The 23,303-nt window shown below is 49.9% G+C and overlaps 8 protein-coding genes across 8 annotated transcripts; 3 read left to right on the top strand and 5 right to left on the bottom strand.

Moving 5' to 3' along the window:
- Positions 1-241: 241 nt before the first annotated feature.
- PENARI_c009G08727 (uncharacterized protein) lies at positions 242-1,343 on the bottom strand (the record flags this gene model as incomplete). Its single annotated transcript, XM_022631964.1, has 3 exons — positions 242-457; positions 525-787; positions 857-1,343. 3 exons carry the CDS (start codon positions 1,341-1,343, stop codon positions 242-244), a joined length of 966 nt encoding a protein of 321 aa, XP_022488345.1.
- A 1,354-nt stretch (positions 1,344-2,697) lies between these two features.
- PENARI_c009G08883 (uncharacterized protein) lies at positions 2,698-3,816 on the bottom strand (the record flags this gene model as incomplete). The annotated part of the gene is made up of 1 exon (XM_022631970.1): positions 2,698-3,816. One exon carries the CDS (start codon positions 3,814-3,816, stop codon positions 2,698-2,700), a length of 1,119 nt encoding a protein of 372 aa, XP_022488374.1.
- Positions 3,817-4,408: 592 nt separating this feature from the next.
- PENARI_c009G01671 (sulfite reductase (NADPH) subunit beta) lies at positions 4,409-9,117 on the bottom strand (the record flags this gene model as incomplete). The annotated part of the gene is made up of 3 exons (XM_022631754.1): positions 4,409-8,824; positions 8,880-9,016; positions 9,087-9,117. 3 exons carry the CDS (start codon positions 9,115-9,117, stop codon positions 4,409-4,411), a joined length of 4,584 nt encoding a protein of 1,527 aa, XP_022488365.1.
- Positions 9,118-10,640: 1,523 nt separating this feature from the next.
- PENARI_c009G07538 (inositol phosphorylceramide synthase regulatory subunit KEI1) lies at positions 10,641-11,727 on the bottom strand (the record flags this gene model as incomplete). The annotated part of the gene is made up of 2 exons (XM_022631926.1): positions 10,641-11,630; positions 11,686-11,727. 2 exons carry the CDS (start codon positions 11,725-11,727, stop codon positions 10,641-10,643), a joined length of 1,032 nt encoding a protein of 343 aa, XP_022488368.1.
- Positions 11,728-12,440: 713 nt separating this feature from the next.
- On the top strand, positions 12,441-14,003 carry PENARI_c009G06689 (MmgE/PrpD family protein; the record flags this gene model as incomplete). Its single annotated transcript, XM_022631901.1, has 4 exons — positions 12,441-12,770; positions 12,824-12,961; positions 13,033-13,811; positions 13,871-14,003. 4 exons carry the CDS (start codon positions 12,441-12,443, stop codon positions 14,001-14,003), a joined length of 1,380 nt encoding a protein of 459 aa, XP_022488278.1.
- Positions 14,004-14,676: 673 nt separating this feature from the next.
- On the top strand, positions 14,677-16,077 carry PENARI_c009G01078 (NAD(P)/FAD-dependent oxidoreductase; the record flags this gene model as incomplete). The annotated part of the gene is made up of 2 exons (XM_022631732.1): positions 14,677-15,776; positions 15,837-16,077. 2 exons carry the CDS (start codon positions 14,677-14,679, stop codon positions 16,075-16,077), a joined length of 1,341 nt encoding a protein of 446 aa, XP_022488146.1.
- A 981-nt stretch (positions 16,078-17,058) lies between these two features.
- Positions 17,059-19,121, bottom strand: PENARI_c009G00325 (fungal specific transcription factor domain-containing protein; the record flags this gene model as incomplete). Its single annotated transcript, XM_022631708.1, has 4 exons — positions 17,059-17,553; positions 17,611-18,844; positions 18,902-19,042; positions 19,105-19,121. The coding sequence occupies 4 exons, from the start codon at positions 19,119-19,121 to the stop codon at positions 17,059-17,061; spliced, it is 1,887 nt and encodes a 628-aa protein (XP_022488263.1).
- Positions 19,122-21,405: 2,284 nt separating this feature from the next.
- PENARI_c009G03022 (aromatic ring-hydroxylating oxygenase subunit alpha) lies at positions 21,406-22,597 on the top strand (the record flags this gene model as incomplete). The annotated part of the gene is made up of 2 exons (XM_022631796.1): positions 21,406-22,088; positions 22,141-22,597. 2 exons carry the CDS (start codon positions 21,406-21,408, stop codon positions 22,595-22,597), a joined length of 1,140 nt encoding a protein of 379 aa, XP_022488237.1.
- Between the last annotated feature and the right edge of the window lie 706 nt (positions 22,598-23,303).

The following is a 23,303-nucleotide window of genomic DNA, read 5'->3' as shown; positions in this document are numbered from 1 at the left end:
GTGGCAAGGGCTGAAGAGCACGCATATTTACTGGTTATGTATGTAGTTTGGTGTTTACAAGACCCATTGGCGTGTGCTAGGAGGAAAGCAGAAAGACACTCATGTTGTAGAAGCTAGACGCTACGTAGAAAGCACTAATCTGCCATCAGATAAAAAAAGCTAGGAAGAGATGAAGCTTGAAATAGAAATAAATGCCAAAAACCCGCTAACAATGGATTGTTTGATGCTACAAAAGAATTCGTCACTGCTCGTTCTCATTTTGAGAGGCCCCATCTCGTTGTCTCCGGCGATTTTCTTTCATAGCCCAGCCGGTGAGGTCAGGTCGTGCTGGATCGATCCTTGGGGCACTCATTTTATCGAGGTAATCTTCCGAGTTTATATTCGTCTCCATAGATGGGAGTGTCTCGGGCTCCTGGTGCATCATGAAGCTTTCATAAGTGTACCACGCATCTTCGGTCTGGGATAGGGGGAGTTAGCAGGAGGGCATCACCAAATATACCAAATATAAACCTGTGAAGACATACCTCAGCATCAATCCATCCATATGACTTCCACTTTTCTTCCTGCATTTTCTTCAAAAGATCCAGATTCCCGCCGACCATGTTCGTTTCTCCGTCTTCGGCTCCCTTGACCTTGATATCGATTGCGCGTGCCTCGCTCTCAGCGGGTCGATCATCGTCGTCTCTTTTCCGGCCCTTTGCTTTGGGCATCTCATCTAAAGCATCTAGATGGTGGAGTTGTGGGTGGAATTGAACAACCGACGAGACCGGCGAAAGGTGCAAATTTTCTAGAACGAGCTGTTAGTATCGAGCCCTGTGAAGCAATATTTTGGTGCTTGTTTCGGCATCCAACGTACTATTTTTGAATGTAGCCAGCATGTAAACTGGATCACCTTCTTCGGCGGGCTTCACCCGGCCTCCAAGTGATTGTGTTCGCATCAATGAGGCCGAATCAACTGCCCGCTTATTATCTAGGATCTCCACGTCCCCGTTACCCTCCATCTTGACTCTGCCTCCCGAATTGGCAGCGGCACCTCCAGCAGTAAAGCCACCAGACATTCCATAAGCGCCTCCGTCACGAGATGAGCGGCTCTTTTTCATGGCTTCCCCATAGCGCAGTCCCTTGTTGACATCGTAGTTTCCGCGGGTGTTGATAGGCACGTCGACCTCAACAATGCCTGTGCGCGCCTTCATTCGGAGCTGAGTAGGGCGTTGGTTATTTCTATCGTTGTAGGGAAACTCCTCATCTCGGTCGAGGTATTGGAAGACAAAGCGAGAGATCTCGGAGTCGGTGAGGAAGACATCGTAGGAGGCAACGACGGGATCATCATCGGAGGAACCCATGTTGATATGAGAATAAATAGAGGCGAGGGAATAGACTAAAAGTAAAAGTGCAGGAATCGAGAGTGTTCGTGGAACTTTTTTTTGCTTATCGAATTTCGTCGGCGGGGAGGTGGCAGAAAGAGAAGCTATCGATTTCACCGCCCCACAAACCTTTATTTACTCCTTTTTCCCCAGTCCGCTTTTCTTCATTTGGAGGACCCGGAGCCGTGACAAGAGAGCTACAACGCTGTCCTCCCTCTCACAAATCACGCTCTCTTAGACGTCAGGATCTTCTCCGTCACCATTGAGCTTGCCAATCCCACCTCGATGCTTTCCTGGCGTGAGAGACGCACCCCTGCTTAAGACCTTCCATCTCCCACCACATTGTGATCAATCCAGTCGTCCATTGCCACACCACCCATCTACCATGGCTTGAGGGCATTTGAATCGATTGCGCCCACAGAACCTTTGTAACGGTTTGAGTTACTAACATTGAATCGATAGAGCCAGAGGCCCATGCTCTAGACCTGGCAGGAAAGACATGCTACAGGCCAGAGCCGATAAGGAGTCCGCGCCAGCGCCAAGGAAAGCCACTGTTTGCCCAGGAGACATGATTATGAGCTCAAATATATCGAATTCGGAACCATCGGGGCCTTAGCTAAGGCGCCCAATCAATGCAACAGTCGACAACAGAGTCGCAATTTTCGGCCGCCAGGGTCTACTCACATGAGGTGGGTAGGCGAAGTCGTGCCACCGGGACCAAGTCGGTCCCTACTCCCCACAGAATCATCCCGTCATTTTGATGATGCACGGTACACGGTGCTTTGCTTGCAGCATTGCGTGAATCAGGAAACGCGGGCAATACGATGGATGCCGTCAAGGAAAATCTCCAAGCGGGGAGATATTCTCATGGAGGCAGGTCTTGGTGTTGGGGTGGACGATTGGTGCGGTTTCAATTGTTGGCGATGATGGTTGGGTTTGAGCAGGGGTTTTTTTTTTTCAAAATAGCTAGACTTCTCTCAGGTCCTCTGCCAGGGATCTGCACGTCAATACAAGAGTAGTTCGGCTAAATCTCTCCATGTCGGCCTTGTCGACCCCTATGTAAGCAGTGTAAAGATCCCTTTCGATGAATGTAAGTATCCTTTTGTTTGGCGTGCCTACTGGTATTGTACGCCAAGGGTCGAGTTGAATGACAATTGAGATCACCCGCAAGGAATCTACATCACCTCGAGTACCAAGAGAAAGACTACAAGCAACCATTCCCAAAGCTCAATCTGATAAACCCATACCAACATCTCAAACCGCTGCATAACCCTACCGAAACCCAAATAGCAAACACTAAATCCGAAAATATAGCAACCCAAATCCCCCAACATCAAGCCTCAAAAGCCAAAACCGGAACCTCACTCTCATCCGACATAGCCTGTAACTTTGTCAAAAAGCAACCAGCAGACTCAGCACACTGCGCAGCCTCCTTCCTAAAATTCATAATCCAAGCCACCATCAAAACATCATGGGGCGAAATATCCTGCACGAAATACTCCACGCGGCCCTCATTCTGCGGCAGTTTCCGCAAATGCCTCGCCAACTGCTCATGCTCCTGACACATAACCTCCCGGCCACCACTAACAACCAGCATAGGCGAAGGCAGCGCAAACGGATGCCAAATCGGCGCTAGGTAAGGCTCAACAGCCCTATTCAGCTCCAGATTGCCGATTAAGTGCTTCGCCCCCCACGCCGGGAAAGAGGGCGGGACATAATCCACCGCTGCGTTCGGCAGGTTCTTCCATAATGCTGTATTCCTTGAGCCGGGGATATCGCACCACGGCGAGAAGAGCCAGCTGCATGATGGTGGTGGAAGGATCTTCTCGTCGTCATAGTCTGCAATGTAGCGGAGGAGGGCTAGGACGAGGTGACCGCCTGCGGAATCGCCGCTGAGGACGATGCGCGAGGCGGGGATGTGCAGGCTGTGGGTTAGGTAGCAGTAGGCGGTTATGGCGTCTTGGAGTTGGGCGGGAAAGCGGCTGTTTGGGTTGCAGGCTAAGCGGTATTGGAGGCTGAAGACGTGGCTGGAGGGAGAGTGGGCGAGGAGGTTGTCTACGAGGAATTTGCAGGATACTGTGCGGCCGTCGCCGATGATGTAGGAGCCACCGTGGAAGTGGAGGATGATGTGTTTGTCTGTGGAGGTTGTTGTGGTGTAGGAGTAGGCTGTTGGGAACCAGGTTCCGCCTATGGTTTCTGGGTGGATTTCGTCGTCGACGGTTATTCCTGAGTATAGATCTTCGGGGCCTGGTACGATTTGGACGAAGCGGTCGCCTTCTAGGCCTGGCTTTAGGGACAGGGGTGGTTTTGTGCGGAAGGCTACGAAGACTTGGAGGAAGACTTTTATGAGTGTGTTTGATAGGGCTTGTCGGTAGGTCCAGTCTTGGTCTTGACGGAATCGGCGGCTTAGGTAGAGGAGGGGAGCGAATGGCGCCTTTAGCATTGAGGCCATTGCAACGATTTGGGATATGTTTGTTTTCGTGGTCTTTTCGAATACTTCACAGTCGAGCATAGGGCTGAGACGGATCAAGATGAAGAGGTTGCCTGCTGTGGCCGTGATGTCAATAATGCATCAGCTTTGCCCGCGCTTCTTTTTCCAAATCCGTGGTTGAGACTTGTTATCGCCACGAGGTATTTAACCTTGATGGGGTGCGATATTGCCCGATTGGGTAGCCACCAGAGTCCCGTGCCTGGTTACACCATGGCAGGCCTGGGGCAAAGGTTAAATAAGTAAGCGGCTAGAATATTTGATGTCAAGGTAGAAGATTCACAACGGAAAAGGACATCAATTGAGAGTAATGTTTCAGTATGTATGCACAAGCAGAAGGCTTGGGTTATCATGAGATAGACATACAGGAAGAAATGAGGAATAGGGCCATATAAAAAACAAATCTAGGAACAATTTTTTTTCAAAGCGAAATCATAATCGCCAAGACATTAATGCATTGCGACGTGAGATATCAAACAAATCAAAAAGAAAAGCAGGGATTGGTTCCCCCGTGGTCATAACAAGTCGGATATAGTGAGAATGCTTTATATAGCGATTACTTCTCTTCTTCTTCCTCGTCTTCGGCGATGCCAGCGTGGAAGTTCTGTCCGTCAGTGGTGGCCTTGATGACACCAGCGCGGATACACCAGTCACCGAAGCGCTCAGGAGTCTCGCCGTCGGTGTTACGCTCGAGAGAGTAGCGCTTGAGAAGGTCTCTCATGATCTCGAGGATCTCGTCCTCCTTGATGGACGAGCGGAAGCGCTTGTTCAGACGCTGGCCGTGGTAGCCACCGCCCAGGTACATGTTGTAAGCACCGTAGGCCTTTCCGACGAAGGCCACTTCGGCGAGCCAGGGACGAGCACAACCGTTGGGGCAACCAGTCATACGCATCACAATGCTGTCACGGGCAAGACCAACCTCCTCGAGGGTAGACTCGAGCTTGGAGATCAGGACGGGGAGATAACGCTCGGACTCAGCCATGGCAAGACCGCAAGTAGGGAAGGCAACACAAGCAGAGGAAGACAGACGCAGACCAGAGAAAGCGGTGTTGTCAAGCTTGTACTTAGCCAAGGTTTCCTTAATGAGAGGGAGATCTTCGTCGGTAACACGAGAGATCATCAAGTGCTGGTTACCAGTGAGACGGAACTCTCCCTTGCCAAGACCGGCAAGCTCGCGCAGACCAGTGCGCATCTTGAAGTCGGAAGTATCCTCAATACGACCGTTCTCAATGAACATGGTGAAGTGATTGAGGCCTGTGTCGTCCTTGATCCAGCCGAAGGTGTCGACATTGGACTTGAACTCGAAGGCACGGGGCTCGCCGAACTTGAGGCCCTCGGGGAGAAGCTCCTCGACCATGCTGCGGAAGACAGGGACGGTGAGATCGTCGATGGTGTACTTCATACGGGCGTGCTTGCGGTTCTTGCGGTCACCGTTGTCACGCTGCACGAGCATGATCTTCTCGCAAACGATGTGGATCTTGTCGGCGGGGATGTATCCGAACATGCGACCAGTCTGGGGGTAGGTCTTGGTGTTGTTGTGGGTGGATCCCATACCACCACCAGCCAGCACGTTGAAGCCCTCCAGATGGCCGTCAGCGCCCTTGATGGCAATGAGACCAATGTCGTGAGCGTAGACATCAGTGTCGTTGTGAGGAGGAATGGCAATGGTGATCTTGAACTTGCGGGGAAGGTAGGTAGCACCGTAGAGGGGCTCGTGGTCAACGATGGCATCGCCGGCAACCTGAACCTTCTTCTTATCCTCATCCTCCAGCCAGATCTCGTGATAGGCGGTGGTAGAGGGAAGGAGGTGGTTACTGATCTTCTTGGACCACTCCCAGGTCTCGCGGTGGAAGGAAGAGAGCTCGGGAAGAGAACTGCACATGACGTTACGGTTCACGTCACCGCAGGCAGCGAGAGTGTCCATCATGGAGTTGTTGATGGCACGCATGGCACCCTTAAGGTTGCGCTTGATCACACCGTGGAACTGGAAGGTCTGTCGGGTGGTGAGCTTCATGGTCTCGTTACCGTGCGAGCTGGCAATAGCATCCATCTGCAGCCACTGCTTGGGAGTGGCAACACCACCGGCGAGACGGCAGCGAATCATGAAGCTGTAGGCAGGCTCAAGACCCTGGGCCTTGCGCTCATCGCGAAGGTCACGGTCATCCTGCATGTAGGTACCGTGGAACTTGGTCAGCTGCTGATCACTGGCGGGGATAGAACCAGTGCTCTCATCCAGAAGAGCCTCAGCGATGGTACCACGAAGGAAGTTGGAACCGATCTTGATGTCCTCATTGGTGATAGGAGCAGGCTCCTCGGGTAGACCCTCAACGTTGTCGACACCCAGGGCCTTCCAGAGACGAGGCTCCCACTCGGAATAACCAGTCTGGTAGGCATCAGGGTCCTGGTCGTCACCAAGACCGATGTCGGTCAGCTTGCGACCACCCAGGAACGCAACGCGAGCATCAAGGTCCTTTCCGGGCTTATTATAGTAAGCCTTGTCCTCCTTGCGGGGCCAATAGTGGCTGTCACCAAGACCGAAAACGGAGTAGTTGATGGAAGACAAGTCGAGGTCACCAGCGTTCTTGACGTGCTCCCAGAGACCACGTCCATTGACAGGGAATTCACCCTGGCCAGCAGTACTGCTGATGAACACAACGTTCTCCTCGGTGGGGAGGTCTTCGATGGGGAAGTCATCCATGGCCATGACCATGGTCTTCAGACCTCTAGCGCGTCCACGGTTTCCAAGACGCTTAGCAAGGCTCTCAGCGTTACCGTTGTCGGAGGCGAAGAGAATAGTCAGAGGAGCACCGAAGAGGCCGTCCAAGAGCTTCTCGTAGGAATCCTTGGCGTTTCTCTTCTGGAGAGCTCGTACCTCAGTACCGTAGGACTCAGAAAGCACAGGTGCGTACTTAGGGTGGCGGTTCATCAGCTGAGTGAGCTGGTTATCACGGCGCAGGAACTCCTCAAGCTCACGCCTGATACGCTCAGAGTCGAGAGCGAACTTAGGCTCGCCCTTGTCCTCGTTGTCGGGGTTCCAGCGGTACAGAGGCCAGTAGCCCAGATCAATAGCCTTCTTGGTCTCCTGCAGCACAGTGAGAGCGGAGTCATTCTCTTGGTTGTAAGGAAGGTAGGCAACAACGACGGAGGGACCCTTGAACTGCTGGGCCTCGGACATGGCCTGGAGGACCTGGGTGTAGGAGCTGTAGACAGCAACGGACGCGACGTAGGCGTTGCCCCTGTTCATGGCGTAAAGACCAATGTCCTTCTTGCGGCGAGTGGAGTCAGCGGCAGAGCGCTCGGAGTAGGGCTGAGAGTCGATTATCAGCATGTTCACGTTGGCACCAGAGGCTAGAACGTGGTGAACACCGGAGTTGCCGAAATCATAAGCCCAGGCATCGGAACCAATGAGCCAATCAGACTCGTCGTAGAAGAGCTTCTTGGACTGCAAAAGCTGGCGGGAAAGAGAAGAGCCATCGTTAGAAAGACGGGCAATGACCTCGGGGGCGATCTTGTTGGCCTTAGCGGCATCCTTGACATTCAGAGCCCAGCGAGACAACCAAGTCTTGGGAACGTCGGTGGCAAAGGTGGTGGACTTGGAAGCCTCCTCAACTTCGCGGATGAAGCGCTGGCGGTGCTCCTGGCGAGCCAGCAGAGATCCGAAACCGTACTCGGGGCTTGCAGCAATGGTGCTCGAGACACCAGCGTTCTGTGAGCCAAGCTCGTTGGCAATGTGAAGACGCTCACCGAAGAGCTGGTTGAGAATTTTCAAGTAAGCGTTCTCAATGCGAGGCTGCTCGAGGGCATTCTGGATAGTGGGGACCTGAGAGCTTCCAATTTCGAGGTTTTGGATAGGAGATTCAGAGGTCAAGTTCTGCAAGACACCGCGGAGGGCCTGGACAGCGGTAGAGGGCTCAATATAGCCAAGACGGTATCCAACGATCTGGGGGGTCTGGCCGCGCACACCGGCGGGGGTAAGACTGGAGAGGAGATCCATGAAAGAAGGACCCCACTTGGTAGTCTTGCGAACCTGCTCGAGAACAGCGATCCTCTCAACGGAGCTTGGGATCGAGCCGGAGATCTGGCCGCCAACCCAAGGGCGGTAGAGACGAGCAGTGATCAAACCAATGTTCTCAAGCTCAGGTTGAGCGCTAGCGTTGGCCAGGGCATCAACGAAGACACCAGTTGAACCGAAGACAAAGATGGCAGACTTGGCATTGGCGGTTCCAGTGTACTCAATGGCGTTGTATCTGCGGCCCACCTCCTCGAACAAAGTGTTCCAGATCTGAGCCGTCCAGTCGAAGATGTCGGCGGCGTTGACAGGTCGGGTGCTGCTGGCATTGTCCACGGTAGTGGCAGTCGAGCTTGGGGCTTCGCTGCCAGCACTGCTGTCCCTCCGCGAAGAACCCACTGATGAGTTGTCAACGCTAGCGTTGAAAGGAGTCTGAGGTTGAGAGGGAGGGGCCAAGGTTGTGGACTCTTGGCCAGTGGGGGCCTCCAGGGTTTCGGCATTGACAGTGGCCACACGGCCGGAGTCGGCGTAGAGGGTATCAGCTCCAGCGGGAGTCGCAACATTGGTGCTGATGTTGAGAACTTTCTTGATGACCTCGATATCCTCGGTGGCAATGGAGGGGTCCTTGGCCGAGTTGGCGGGGTCGAAGAAGTGGATCACACCCTTTCCAGACTTCTGAGCAAGGGCGTGGGCTGTGATAGCGATATCCTGAGCCTCCTGCACAGTCTCAGAGTGCAGGAATGTGAAGCCGGATTGCCGGATGGAGCTGATCACTGAGTAATCGGGGAAGGGAGAGGGCTCCAGGGCAACGTGGATGACGACAGGGTTGTTGGCAAGACGGTAGAGGTGAGGAACGGCGGTGATCAGGACAGAGGAGCTAGTGACCACTGAGGTAAGATCACCGTTTCGCAGAGGGGTGAAAGCGGACAGGAGAGGGTCCTCGTTGTAGCGCACAGCTTGGACCTGGCCATATTGTTAATTCGGTTCCGACCTCGCAGGTCATACCATATTGACTCACATGTGTGCTTTTTGATGAGACATTGCTCGTCTTGTTAGCCTTCAAGGCCTTGAGAGACTTGGAGAACAATGAGTCGTTCTGCAGAGAGGGCTGCACAGAAAGAACGACATCACTAGTGAGGTAGGCGATTCTCGCCACTATAAACCAATTGCAATATTAGCAATTGCGCCTTATTTGCAAACATCCCAAGAACACAGCATCACTTACCGGCCTCGGCGGCACTTGAGACAGATGCCATTATAATTGCTAGCTGTTCGAGTCACAGCGCAGGTGGGATATTAAAATCGGCGATATGGCTTATCAGTTGCAGCGATCTCCCACTCGCAGCACAGATCCGCCAAATGTATGAACGGAGACAATTAATGTGTCTCTTGATACCTGTGATCTCTCTTCAGGAAGAAAAAAGATGTTCCACGGGTTTTCTTTCCCACGATCATTGATTTCTCCGTCGTCGGGGTTAGATCAGCAGTCCGCTGATTGGTGTTCGATCACGACATCAGTGCAAACACGCAGCAGCAAATATGCAAACAAGCCCGATTGGGCCCACGTGCGGGGGATCCCGTGACTCGGTCGAGCACGTCAGCGTCGGGGTTTGTGTTTGCGGTGTTTGCCCACCCAGCTACAGTTCGATATCTATACTTCAATGGTTCAGATACACTCGAATCTTGAGGTCCTAAAGGATTTGCTTCATCTAACGATGTCAAACTAAAATGACGACCTGGTGGTGTTTGGTAGAGATTGCACCATATGCACTATCGCGCAGATATATTTTTTTTCCTTCATCTTCTGCTAGCGCGGCACCAATAGCACCACGGCAATTACCGATGCCAAACCTTTTCAATTCGGAGATACGCCGGCATTCCGGTCAATACCGTTCTTACGCTTCTTAAGGCTTGGAGGGAATCTCCAAACTAAATTACCGGTCAGATGCCGAAAGGAAATGAGGGGGACACTTCCCCGATTTCGCTTGAGTATGACTGCAATATTTAACTTATATCCACACTTATCACTATGATTCGGCCGAGTGGTGTGCAACTAAAGCTTTATTTTTTCGAGTTGTTTACTATAAAGAACTCAGGCCATGCCACCAAGAGGATTACTCTTCATTTGATGTCTACTGTTATCACTCCACCAGACTGTTTGAACTAGAAACAGATAATATGCATGTGGTGTTTATCCAAAAGGTAGTGTGTACAATAAGACATAAAATCCTTGTCAAATATGCAGCCGTAAGAGAGTAGTCATCTCCCAACTGTACCAAACCCATATCCAATAAGCAATGTACACATATCCCGACGCCAAATACATAGGTTTTATGTTAGATGCACACGAGCGTGGCAGTCAAGACTCCAATAAAGCGCCCCAACTCCCGCCTGGGCGAGGTGATGAGCCCAAGATGACAAATTTAAAACGCCTTTCCCAGATATCGAATGATGGCAGGGTAATCAATCAACACCACAGATTCCTGGACCCGTTCCAAACTGATATATGCAGAGGTTGTCGTTATTATTGAGCAAGAGGACTCGGGCTTTGTCATGATAGCGGAGTCTCGAGTAAGCAGAGCTATCGGCAGTCGAATTCAGCCGTCTAGCAAAACGATGGGACGGACACAAGAGCCGGGGTGGATTGTGTCCCTGGCCGAAGACAGCCAGATGAAAGATTGGGGGCAGTTGAAGACACCGAAAAGCGAGTTCAAAAGGGGCGATGTACAAGAAGATGGCCTTAATCGTTGAAAGACGCTGGCATGTCCGAAAGAATCATTTATCGAGGCGCATTCCAATCTTGCATTTTGACATTCATTCCTGGCACATGCTCGGGAATTGGCTGTTGGATGGTAGCAGACTGAACGACAGACCGCGATGGTTGTGGGGGGCCAGTGCCGGAACGACGTCTTCTCTCTCTCTCCAGAGCACCAGGCAGCTCGGTAGGGCTCGAACGGTTGCGGAATTTGTGGTTAATTCCACTGAGCCAGTTTCCGTCCTCCTCTTCGCCAAGCCAGTAGTTGTGACCAATACCAATCATAATGCGGCCCAACTTTCCTTTCCAACCCTGGCCGTCGGGGCTATAGACAGAGAAGGGTTCGCGGTCGATATCAGCTACGCTGGCGACTGACACATTGCGGCTGTGGGTCGGGAGCTGGGTGTGACGGGGAATAGCAACCCAAAGGCGAAGAGTTTGGCGCGCGAACGCGAGCATAACCAGGACGAAGTATACACGCACGGCCCATAGCAGGGAGATGAAAATGATGCTCTGGAGGCTCTCGGGCTGGAGAACGACATTGCTCAGGTTTTCGGCGCTGCGAGGTGGGTGGGCGACGAAGTTGTTACCGTTTTTGGTGTTTTGGATTTCGACGTAGGCGGCATCGTACTTCGGGCTGGTGAAGCCAGCGGTCTGAGCGATGGTGTCGCCGCCTGGGCCGGCTCCCTTGCCACTGTCGTAATGCTGCGACACCACCAGGAACCAAGTCACACCAAAGGCGGCGGTATAGGCGGCATTAATCATACTGTCGAAGACGTAAAGATAGGCGAGGGAGAGACATTGTAGAGGTGATTGTTTCCGAATGTGAGGGAATAGGAGTGCGGCGAGTCCGAGGGCGACAAGGGAGTACAGGTACATCGACAGTTGGACGGGCGACAGGTGGTACCCAGTCAAAAGGGCCAGTAGGCCATAGAGGCCACTAATCTTATTCAATAGCAGAGATAGGGTGATCAGAGAAGCACCAGTCTCTAAGCTCATCACATAGAGAAAGGTCTGAGGTCACGGGACAGGTTAGCTGGTTCGGGGCGCACAGATCGTAGAGGCTTACCTCTGGCCGCGGAATGCGGAGAAATCGGGACGTGAACCCCATGAAGACGACGCACTCCAAGAATGTTCGTTATCTGGGATGAAGAGATAGAAAGTTGGGTATATATACGGGCAAAGCAAGGAGAGGAAAAAGGCTGGGAAAGTATGGGACCGCAGATGGCCCAGGGGCGCTGTTCCGGCTGATCCGTTGCAGATCAATTCCCCTTCCGCCTTCGGCATTAATATGGCCGCTTGCATGAAATCATCGCTTTTTTATGAACGCCACAGTTGTAGCAGTACGAAGTAAATTGTAAGAGTAAAGTGCTCTAGAAGTGGTATAGGGATTGGTGATATCAAAGAAAAACATTTATCCCTTGCTTTCCCTTATTCTGGTCAAGAATTTATGAGGAAAAAAGTGTGCCCGCGCCGAGCCAATATTGCTGCCTAATTATTCAGGTTATAAAGCGGCAAGGCTGACAATCACATGCTGCTCTATGAACTATATACTGCTCATTAGTCTGAAGGGAAGCAAGATTGATAAATATCCTTGGCATAAGTGCAGTCGGATCACAGTGATCTGAAGCAAAGTGAATCGCCATTATACTCGCAAACTTAACTAGAACTCGGTTATATGGCTCGGATGTTTCCTCCCTCGGAAAAGGCGACTAAAGACCGAATTGCCCGCTATTTCCCCGCATATATTTGAACGGAGACTTGAAGTTGTACCAAATAATCACATCAAACTAGATCATTTGATATTCTTTACTCATATCTGCAATGCCTACATCCAACCAAGAAACCCGAACCGACCGTTTGGTCAAATGGGCCGTCGATCTGAAGTATGCAGACATCCCCGATGAAGTGGTCCAACGCACTAAGGATTTCTTCTTGGATACACTGGGCTGTGCTATAGCCGGTCGAAGCCATCCTGCAGTTACTGCACTGGTGCGATTTGCGGCGCAAATGGGTCCTTCTAGTGGAAAGAGCGAGCTGATTGATGGCTCCCAAAATGTCACTACCAGCCCAGCATTTGCTAGTCTGATTAACGCTGCTGCGTCGCATGTGGTGGAGCAGGATGACCTCCACAATCGAAGTATTATGCACCCGGTGAGTCTCGTGTTTGCTCACTATTTATAAACATGGTGTTGATTTGGCATTAGGCGACTGTGATATTCCCCGCTGCCCTGGCTGTATCACAAGATATTGGAGCTAGTGGAAAAGACTTTATTGTCGCCTGCGTAGTTGGGTATGAAGTCGGTTGCCGTGTCGGAGAGTATCTAGGAAAAAGCCATTATGAAGTTCGTTACCCCAGATACATATTAGGAATGCTGGCCCACGACTATCTTCAAGCTGACAAAATTTGATATAGAGATTTCATAGCACAGCTACTGGTGGAGTTATCGGAGTTGCAGCAGCTGTAGCTCATCTTCTAAAGCTCGATGTGAGCCAGACACTATCTGCTGTTGGAACAGCTGGAACACAAGCAGCAGGATTGTGGCAGTTCTTGTTAGATGCTACGCATTCAAAACAAGTACACACTGCGAAGGCCTGTTTTGATGGTATATTTGCGGCATATTCCTCTCGTGACGGCCTTCTAGGACCGCGAGATATCCTCGAAGGACCCCGTGCTATGGGGATTGCGTTAGTCCCCGGCGAGACAAACCCAGAAGCTATCGATCAGAATCTGGGTAAAGAGTTTGCTGTTCTTCGGTCAAGCTTTAAATGGCACGCATCTTGTCGACATACCCACCCCAGTGTGGATGCACTGTTGAATTTGATGGAGAAGAATCAGGTTGCCTTTGATGATATTGAATCCGTGCTCGTTCCTACATATCAGGCGGCTATCAATGTACTAAGCCTCAGCGGTAATGGCGAGACGGTCCATCAGAGCAAATTCTCCATGGGCTTTGTACTTGCTATTGCGGCGAAGAAGGGTCAGGCTATGATCACCGACTTCACCGAGGATGATTTGAAAGACACGTCTCTGCGAGAATTCCAAAACCGTGTAACGATGAAATATGACGCGGATATTGATGCTGAGTTCCCGGAGAGATGGCAGGGGGCTGTAATCGTTGAGTGCAAGTCTGGGAAGACTTTCACAGAATCAACGAAATTTGCAAAGGGAGACCCGGAACTTCCCTTGACAAGGTATGCCTATTGCTATACTCCTAAAGCTTATATCCTTTTTTCTAATGTCTTGTTGCTAGGCCTGAAATTGAGGCAAAAGCTCATGCTCTTGCTAGATATGGGGGAATCAAAGATTCGAACAAAATTGATTATTTGATCAAAAGAGCTTGGAACTTGGAGAACGAGACAAATGTTAGAGGCTTTACATTCTAAGCCTGTTAGCAGTCGGAATGTTGAGCTGCACCACAACATGGGGTCATAAATCTGTATACATTACCACGGGTGAAGCATTGGACAGTCTCTACACGAAAGCCTCGAAGCGAGTACACCGGTTTCATAGTTGTTTTCAACCTACATTGGTCTCCCTTTTTCTACCTTTGTTTTTGCCTGTTTTCGAGTTTCCAGGATTGTAGACCATTAAAATGGTGGGTTGATCATGTAGATTGTATGAAAGTGGTGGCGTGAAAGGATGCACCCTGGCTGTGAAATTGGTCCAATGTACGCCTACCAAGTCCCATTTAAATACAAAACATTTTCTGAGTCTACATACAATAATTCGCATCTATTGTATCCTAATGCTCTTTGTTGGAAAGTGATAGAGATGAGACGGACCGTGTACGGACCGTGTTTTGAGACTGTCCACGGCCCGTCTTTCCCTTCATCACGGCCCACAATAGTTTAGCCACCCACAATAAGAATGTAGCCTGTATGGGATTGGCCTGGTACTCATTGCCTATTTACTCCAACAGTAGAGGTTCCACGACACAGTATGTCCTCACGGTCCGTGAAAACCGGATCGCGGCTTCCGCCTCACAAGTATATAACAAGCCTGTAGTTTTCGTTTTAGCTACATAGAACAGCATCATCACACACTTTAAATAAGACAATGGAAAAAGATCAACATGTCATCATTATCGGAGCCGGCGCCTTTGGTCTCGGCACTGCGCTGAGACTAAAGGAAGAAGGCTACAAGTCAGTCACAATCCTGGACCGATCGGTACCCCCAGTCCCAGATGGATCAAGCAACGATATCTCCCGTGTCATTCGCTTCGACTACGGAGATCCCATCTACGCCGAAATCGCCAAGGAAGCCTTCGACCTTTGGAAGACCCCCGATTATAAGGAAGCATTCCACCAAACACCCTGCTTATGGGTGTGTCAAGATGGAACCCCGGAGCAACCAGTGCAATCTCGTGCCCAGGAATACAGCCGCAAGACAAAGCGTGTCTTGACTGAAATGGGCCAGGAATGGGTCCCTGTCGGAAGCGTGGAAGAGGCCAAGCAGCACTTCCCCAAACTGACCGGACGGCTTGCTACACCTGGCTTTGATGGTTTCTATAATACTTCCGCTGGGTGGGCAGATGCTGGCCTTGCCTGCGCTCGTCTCATGTCTCGCTGTGCTTCATCCGGTGTTAACTTCATTACTGGGCCTAATGGTCAGGTCGAGGAATTTGAGAAGAATCCGGATGGAACCATCAAATCAGTTCGTACCAAGAATGGACGTGTTGAAGGTGATCATTTCATTGTTGCCACTGGCGCCTGGACTTCAAGTCTTGTTCCTGCTTGGAACTCGATGCTTGCTGCTGGCCAGGTTGTTGGCTACCTGCGCCTGACACCCGAGGAAGTCGCTGAACTGAGAGACCTTCCCATTTACTTCAACTTCTCTACTGGCTTCTTTGCTTTCCCTCCACACGAGCCCACTGGCTACCTTAAGGTCGCTTGTCACGGTTTTGGCTATACTCGCTCTGAGCCCTCAGTAGTGTCTGCACCGCCTAGCGTAGCAGTCGCTTCGCGAGCCAACTATATTCCTGCCGATGGACTCAAGCGTCTCACAGCTGGCCTGATGGATCTCTTCCCCCAGCTTGCACCGCGAGGCTTTGAAAAGGTTGGAATCTGCTGGTATAATGATACCCCAACAGGCGACTTCATCTTTGATTACCACCCAGAGCACAAGAACTTGTTCATTGCTACTGGTGGTAGCGGACAGTGAGTGAATACACTAATCCTGCAAAGTGGGGTAAGGCTAACCATCATCTTCTTATTTAGTGCTTTCAAGTTCCTACCAGTGATCGGAAAATACATTGTGGGAAGCTGGCAACGAAAGCTCTCAGATAAGTTGCTTGAGAAGTGGAAGTTCCCTACCCAGTTCCGTGAGCGCTTCCAGGGTGAGGTATTCACGGGAGATGGAAGCCGTGGAGGACCAGAGCGAAGAGAATTGACAGCTCAAGAACTGGACATGTTTGACACGGCTTTGAAGGCTTCTGGGTCTCGACAGAGCAAGATTTAAGGAAATGCATTCGTATATCGCAAACATAGAAGCTTTCTTATATTTTGTGTTCATATCCTTTGGTTAGCTTGCCAGGAATCTTTCACGATGAATGACTATCAATTGAGCAGTGCTAGATGCCCAGGTGTACACCGGACCAATAATAATCGAATCACATGATAAGATACTTAGGACTTAATGACCGCTTGATGTCCATAATTGTTCTTCAAAGCCGCTGAGCAACTCAGATCACTATGGGTATGCGGCACTGTGAATCAAGAATTGCAACAAGACATCTGTTCGCGTAAATGGAGAATGCATACTTTGCAATCGTTGTCTTTGCGCCAGACACCTTGAGCCAGAGGACCATACGTGTCCACAATGGGAGGTAAGTAAGGAAGAGATCCTATTCCACGGATTACACTAACGGTTTATCTATCACCAGGATGAGAAAAAGCTATGATTTTGCGGGCTAGCCGAGCGGAACAACAAGAAATTTCCCAGAAGTAGTTATGTACTGAACAGAAGTTAATATCTGACTTGAAAGATTTGCAATCGCAAGAAGAGCGTCGAAAAATCTTAATATTGGAGACTGGCACAGTTAGGAGAGGAAGATTTGACAATGTACGTACTATCGCATGAGAGGGACCCTGCGTAACGATTAGAAGGAGGCTACTACTGTAATAGAGAACTTTTACACCTCCGCGGTATCCGATCAACGCGGGCCTGCAGCGAGGCATACATGGCCACCTCAACCCTTCGTACCAAGGTATCGCGTACAACAAAAAAGGAGTACATAGAGTGGACCGGCTAAATGAAAGAGATGCAAGTAGAGATATATGTCCTCAATAACAGCGATGGTTATTACAAGGCGAGGTTTAACGGTGCTAAGGAATAACATAATTCTACTTGATATCCAGTCCAGTATTCGCTGACAACCAGTCCCAATAAAGAGTGCGCCCACGCTTTGTGATCATTCACAATTTTTCATTCTCAAAAGATTTACAGATGCTCTGCCATGTAATCACCCAAGATCATCCACTCTGGAATGTCCGGGATCCCTACCCCCACAACATCATTGCCACTCCCCGAAAAAGGCCATTCTGGTAAGGGACCTTCGTTAATGGACCCCGATAGTTGATCAGGAAGCGAGATACCTTGACCTGGCAGATTACTGGCCATTAAATCGCTCTGGCCATTCCCATTTCGCTGGGATATTCTCGCAGGACTAGTGTTGTTTTCAACCCTCTGCCCTGCCTCTAATTCAATGCTGCGACCCCGAGGAATAGCTAGATCACCAAATTGAGCCTCCACAGCTCCCCCAGATGAAGCACCAAAATCGAGAATTTCCCACATCAGAGCCTCGTCGTCCGCAGACATTCTCGGCATATTTGAAGGGGTAGGCATTTTGGATAATGCCCCTGAGAATCCTTCTTGATTGTAATAAAGAGATCCATAATTTTGATGACGAGCAGCTAGCTCATTTACTTTGTGAACCTAGACAATTCCAATCAGCACTTAGATCAAGTGTTATAAAAGCCTTCCATTACTTACCAGGACACTCATATTTTCCCAATACACCGACAGTTCTGTCATAAAATCGACAAGAACCCGAAACTCCTTATTGAGCAGCAAAGCAATTTGCGGATTCTTACTACCAGTATGCTCAAGTTGAATCGTAGCAGCGATTGCAGCCAGATATCCCAGGAACGGATCACAAGTTTCGAAATTGACCTCACCCATCTCCCTTATAAACCGCACTATCCATCTGGAGTGGAGAAGCGAAGTCTCAAATGACTTTTGTAAAAATGTTGTGGATATATTGCCATTGAAATCGCGGAGTTTCGTCATGATAACGAACGGGTGGTGGAGCAGACATTGAATCGAATGGAACAGAAACTGGACACACACCCAAGTGGAAAGATATGTGTGTGACTGCGGAACTTCTCGCGTGCGTCTCTTGAAGTCGACATTGATGTATCGATGGGCATCTGCAAAATGTGTTTCGAATTGTAGCCATTCCGACTCGAGGATCGCGAGAGCGGACCCTGTTTGCCACGGTGGCAGCGTGTTCTCCGCGAATGGTTCGAAGACGTATTCTGTGGCCTTTCCCCAGAGTGCGTATAATCGAAGAAGACAAGCTAGGATGCCATGGTCGACCTTCTGTCCTTGTTTCCCGGGCCCATCATGCAATGTACCATGAACAACTGGAATTGACTCATTGAATGCGGCGACTGTTTCCCGAGAGGGGAATGGAAGAGTAAAGTGCTTATCCGTTAGCGAGAGTGAATAGTTTCGTGAGGCACTGTATGTGCGATCGAGCATGAAAAAGGCCCACGTAGTGCGCTTTCTCAGTTCGTTCTCTTGCGAATTTGAGGAATGTGAATATCGGTCTTTGTTCAGGCCCACTGACTGAATAGTTCGCAGACCAAAGGCAACAGAAGCATACCCTCTGTGCGCCCGTCCATCGGCAAAGTCTGCTTGGGCCATGAGAAAAGTGCCCTGGAGGGCCGAAAGACTCATCTTGCCGTCTTTATATTGGTTTGATACAATATTCCAGGCTTTCTCTGAAAAGGACTTTGCGTCCAGTGGACCCCCGAGTAGAGTCTTCCTTGAACGTCGAGGAAGATGATATGTAAGAGCCACCAATGGAAGCGAGATCTCTGGCGGTAACGAGTTTGCATTTTCCAATAGCCATCCTTTCGAAAACACACAATATGGCTGGTCATGGAAGTGCGTTAGATAAATGTCTACCTCCCGCTCTATGAACCCAGCAGGGAACCACGTTCTATATTGACTTCATCAGAACGTTTGAATTGTTAGTGATACGGGATTGAGAACATACTCTTGACCCGGGCTCAAGGAGTCATTTGGGCGGTTGAGTTCTTGGGGGTCATCATGAGCGTCCCGTAGTTCATAGTCATGGTCCACATGTTGATTGTCCTCTATTGTTCCATGCAAGGAAGTTGCTCTGGGTAGACCCTCTCTGAACCAAAGCAACAATGCGTCGGTCAGAATCAGTCGCAAATTTGAGAGGAGCTAACTTACTGAAGCAAACGCGCCATCGTTTCTAATCTCTCTTCGATACGCTGGAGCCTATCAGCGCTTGGAGAATATTTCTGGATCTGCTAAACTTAGCATCGTCTCCACAAGGTATCCGAAAGATCCGAGCAGGCAGTAATCGGTAAGAACATACCTCATTAGGCCCATTCTGCTGATCCTGGCCCTGCGCCGGAGCCGAAGCCGGAGCCGGTTTACTCCTGCTCCTCGCATGACTGGGTGTCTGCGGTTCGTATGAACAAAGCTGCCCTAGCCGATGGCAGAGCGAGCATGTTGGTTTCTCGCCTGGGCAGCGCGCCTTTTTTCGACTATCAAATTTAGTCAGATATCGAAACTGATCAGGCTGAGGCGGTATCGCGGGTAATTTTTCTCGGAATTGCCACCTACCGGCAGGGACCACAGGCTTGCCGAGTGCGCTTTGTTGAGACCTTGTGTATGGTATAGTTATCACCTATTGAACTCATGGTAATTGGACGAGTGCATTAGCAGGATGGACCTTCGGGAATGTGGTTGGTTGGAGCTGGGGATTCCTCGCTGTGTGGAGTCCCCCCCAAATCTTTCCGCCAGTCACACAAGCCCGATATCCACGTTGGCCCAACTGGTGATGTACTCTTTCTTCGTTTTTGGGATCTACATGCTTACGGCTTCTAATCAAACTCTATAGGCTGTATAGCTTGGCAGATCTGCTGCGACCCTGGATATCCCTACCTGGAATGCAATTCCCGATAGAGAAATCTGCTCCTCCCTCTTCGCATAAGGCATAATCCAGCCATGCACTTCAGCCTATTTTACGTGTTGCCAGTTTTCGTCCATCCGCAGCGCCACCATGCGAGCTGACTGGTCGTGGCCATTTAATGGTCTAAGAGTATGGCTTGACCGGGCCTGTCCCGACGTAAAGAGCTCAAGATAGAACATGGCGCTGTCAGGTGCATCTCTTAGTTTGGATGGAAAGAATAGCAAACAAAGGCGTCACACGAGAGACGCGGGATAATTGCTCTAGAACCGACTCGCTGCGTGGTATGTAGCACATATGGGCTTGCTGTAATCGAGATATTAAAATACATTTGATGTGCTGTCTAACTTGGCTTTCGTACAATCAAAATGGCAGACTAAATCAAAATGTCGTTTCTCAGAAGACTCAGTTCTTTGACGTTCAGTTTGACATTGTTATCAGATCAGTAATCATTCGCCAATCAGGCACGTCAATTGAAGTAGGGAAATGACACGTTTGACAACAGACTTTCGCCGATAGATGTCGATCTTGCCAGGTCACTCTAAACGTCACATGAGATCATCGCCACTTGTTTCAATCAAGCAAGAGATCTTGGCCCCTTGATAGATAACGATCGGGTGGCTAGCATCTCCAAGTTTCGTATCCCCCACGTTCCACTTCGAGCCGGTCATGTGATCGGCTCAGAGCTAGTTGGAGTAGTTTCACAGCGACAATGATATTATGTGTAGAAATATTAGAGGAGAAGAGCAGGGCCTGACTCAGTGAGTGAGCTTTCCAATTATCACAGAAAAAGGAATGATAGAGGGACTCGGAGCATAGATGAGGAGTTGATGGAGGGTTTGGTATGAACGAGATAGGTGTGCCAGAACGGTTGGAGTACAGATAAAATAATCACCCCAATGACAATATACGCAGTATACCTGAGTGGTCTGCTGCATAACTATACCCCAAAAAAAGCCCACCAGAGCAGTTGAATATCCCAAAAATATACAAAGTTTGAGGGATGATGAGGTTGTACCACGGACCGCAGGAGTAATAGCATTTTGATCATATATCTTACTTAGTTCTTCGTCGGCCCTGCGTGGCCGCAAACCAAAAAGCATTGTCCAGACCCTCTGCACAGTAGAAAAGTTCATATGACCTTAGCCAACGCATTGCAGCACGTAGGTGATCTTATCAAAGCATAAGCACACGGTAGTAAAGCCGGTCACCCGAGTGGCGTATTACAAGCGCGGTAGTTCGATCCGTCTACCGTACGCGCCCCCTCTGATCGACAGGTCCAAGCTGGAAAACTAATCTTCACAATCGTCCGGCGATGAACGGCTGAGCCTCCGTCCCGGTCCTGTGATCGGCGAATACGTCCATTTAGGGCATCCCCATGGGGAATCATGAGCTCATGCTCATGATAGGCGTCGTTTAGGTCTAGATAAGGTAACGTTATATTAGGTGTCCCGCCTGCCATTCTATGCAAAAATTCAAGACAGCCAAATTTGAGTTTCATTCTTCAATTGACTAAAGCGCCTGTATCAACCGCACGAATCAATTCTCACTTCACAATGTCCACTTTGCCTGCGTCATGGTATTCCTCCCCAGAGATGTACGAACTTGAACGACGTGCTATCTTCTGTCGGAAATGGCTTCTCACTACACACACAATGCGTTTCGCCAAGACTGGTGACTGGATCAAATATAATATCGCTGGATACGCCTTCATCCTTGTCAAGGATCGCGAGGGGAATGTCAATGCATTCCATAACATCTGTCGACACCGCGCATTCCCAGTAGTGACGGGGGATGGTGGTACTTCCCGAATTTTCTCCTGCCAATACCACGGATGGTCCTACGGACTCAATGGCAAGCTCGCGAAGGCGCCTGGCTACCAGGAGCTGGAGGGCTTTGATAAGAGCAAGAACGGTCTCCTACCGATCCACTCCCACATTGATGACAACGGGTTCATTTGGCTGAACTTGGATGCCGACGAGACTCCGGAGGTTTCGTTCGCCGATGACTTTAAAGATATCGATCTGCAGGCCCGTCTCAAGGGTTTCAACTACGAAGACTACGAATTCGATAACGCATGGGAGACAACTGGAGAGTACAACTGGAAGCCTCTTGCACACATCTACAATGAGCGCTACGAGGGCCAAACTTCTTCCCCCGATAGCAAGTCCGAGCAGATTGCCGAGAGTCTGAGGGCTGCTAGTACCTACTACTTTCCCAATGCTACCATGACCGTTTCGTAAGTATATTGATCTGTTTGAGTTAATATCCGTCGCTGACCGTGCATACAGACCCCATTCTTTCTTCATGCAGCGCTTTGTGCCCACCGGCCCCACTTCCTGCTCAGTGCGATACGAGGTTTTCCGAAACAAGAGCTCCAGCGAGGAGGAATTTGAAAAGATCAACGAAGTGTACAAGAGCATCACGTCCGAAGATAACGATCTCTGCATTGAAGCACAAAAGAGCCTTAATGATGGACAGCTCTCTTCTCAGCTGGAGAAAGGCCCCCTCAACTTCCAGACTACTGTCCATGACCTTATTACGGAGCACCAAAAACGGGAAGAGGAGGCACAGAAGCAGATCTGGCCCGCCCAGCAAAAGCTCCCCGTTGAGGAAGAGACCAGTAAGGAGGATATGGATTTCTGCTCAAAGCTCACGAGTCCCCCCATTGGGTGCTGCGGAGGAAAGGCTTGCGGAGCGGGCCCTGCACCAGGACCAGCGACTGCAACAGAGACAGCGGTCTACTAATCATATGCATAGATCCTCGTGTTCTACTCTTGCGCATGTTTTAATTTTATGATAATGACACATTGCATATGATGACACTCTGTTTTCCACAATATTAGTTTGTTTCCAGGTCACACGACCCTATTGCTTGCTGGCGTTGATAGTTTTCGTCACACCGGGTCAGATGACTATCTATACCTCGACCTTTCCACTAATCAGAGACTAGCAAATGCAAGCAACCTTATTATAGCCTGAACACCTAGGCACTATCTCCTTTCAAACCCAACTAGGTTGAAAGATAGCAGTTCCCTTGGGGGGAATTTAACGTTCGAACCGGCATGTGACCATGTAAGGAAAATAGCTTCCAGGGCTTGCCACTGGACATTTTAACCATTTCCAGTATAGGTTACATACGTTCTAGATCGGATGGGCTCCCGGGGAAACAGAGGCCATGGACCCCTCTCCTCTTGGACGTATTTTTACTTATTTTTACACCCCCTCCGACCTCGGGAGATTACGATCTCCTTGTTTTCTTGTTATCTGACAAGCAACGTTACCTGTTTCCCCGGCTGTATTTCCCGCCCGTAACGCGCTACTATGGCTATCTTTAATCGCCTGCTTCGGTCATAACCCCGCAGCTCAATCCCCCGACCCTTTTTTTTTGGTTAGATACTTCTCCTCAACATATATCATATTTCATATTTCAACTATGGTGATGCCGCGAGAC

The sequence above is a fragment of the Penicillium arizonense genome, assembly GCF_001773325.1.
Source record: "Penicillium arizonense strain CBS 141311 chromosome Unknown PENARI_contig009, whole genome shotgun sequence".
In the NCBI taxonomy this organism is placed as follows: domain Eukaryota; kingdom Fungi; phylum Ascomycota; class Eurotiomycetes; order Eurotiales; family Aspergillaceae; genus Penicillium; species Penicillium arizonense.
This window is presented reverse-complemented; position numbering and strand designations above follow the sequence as displayed.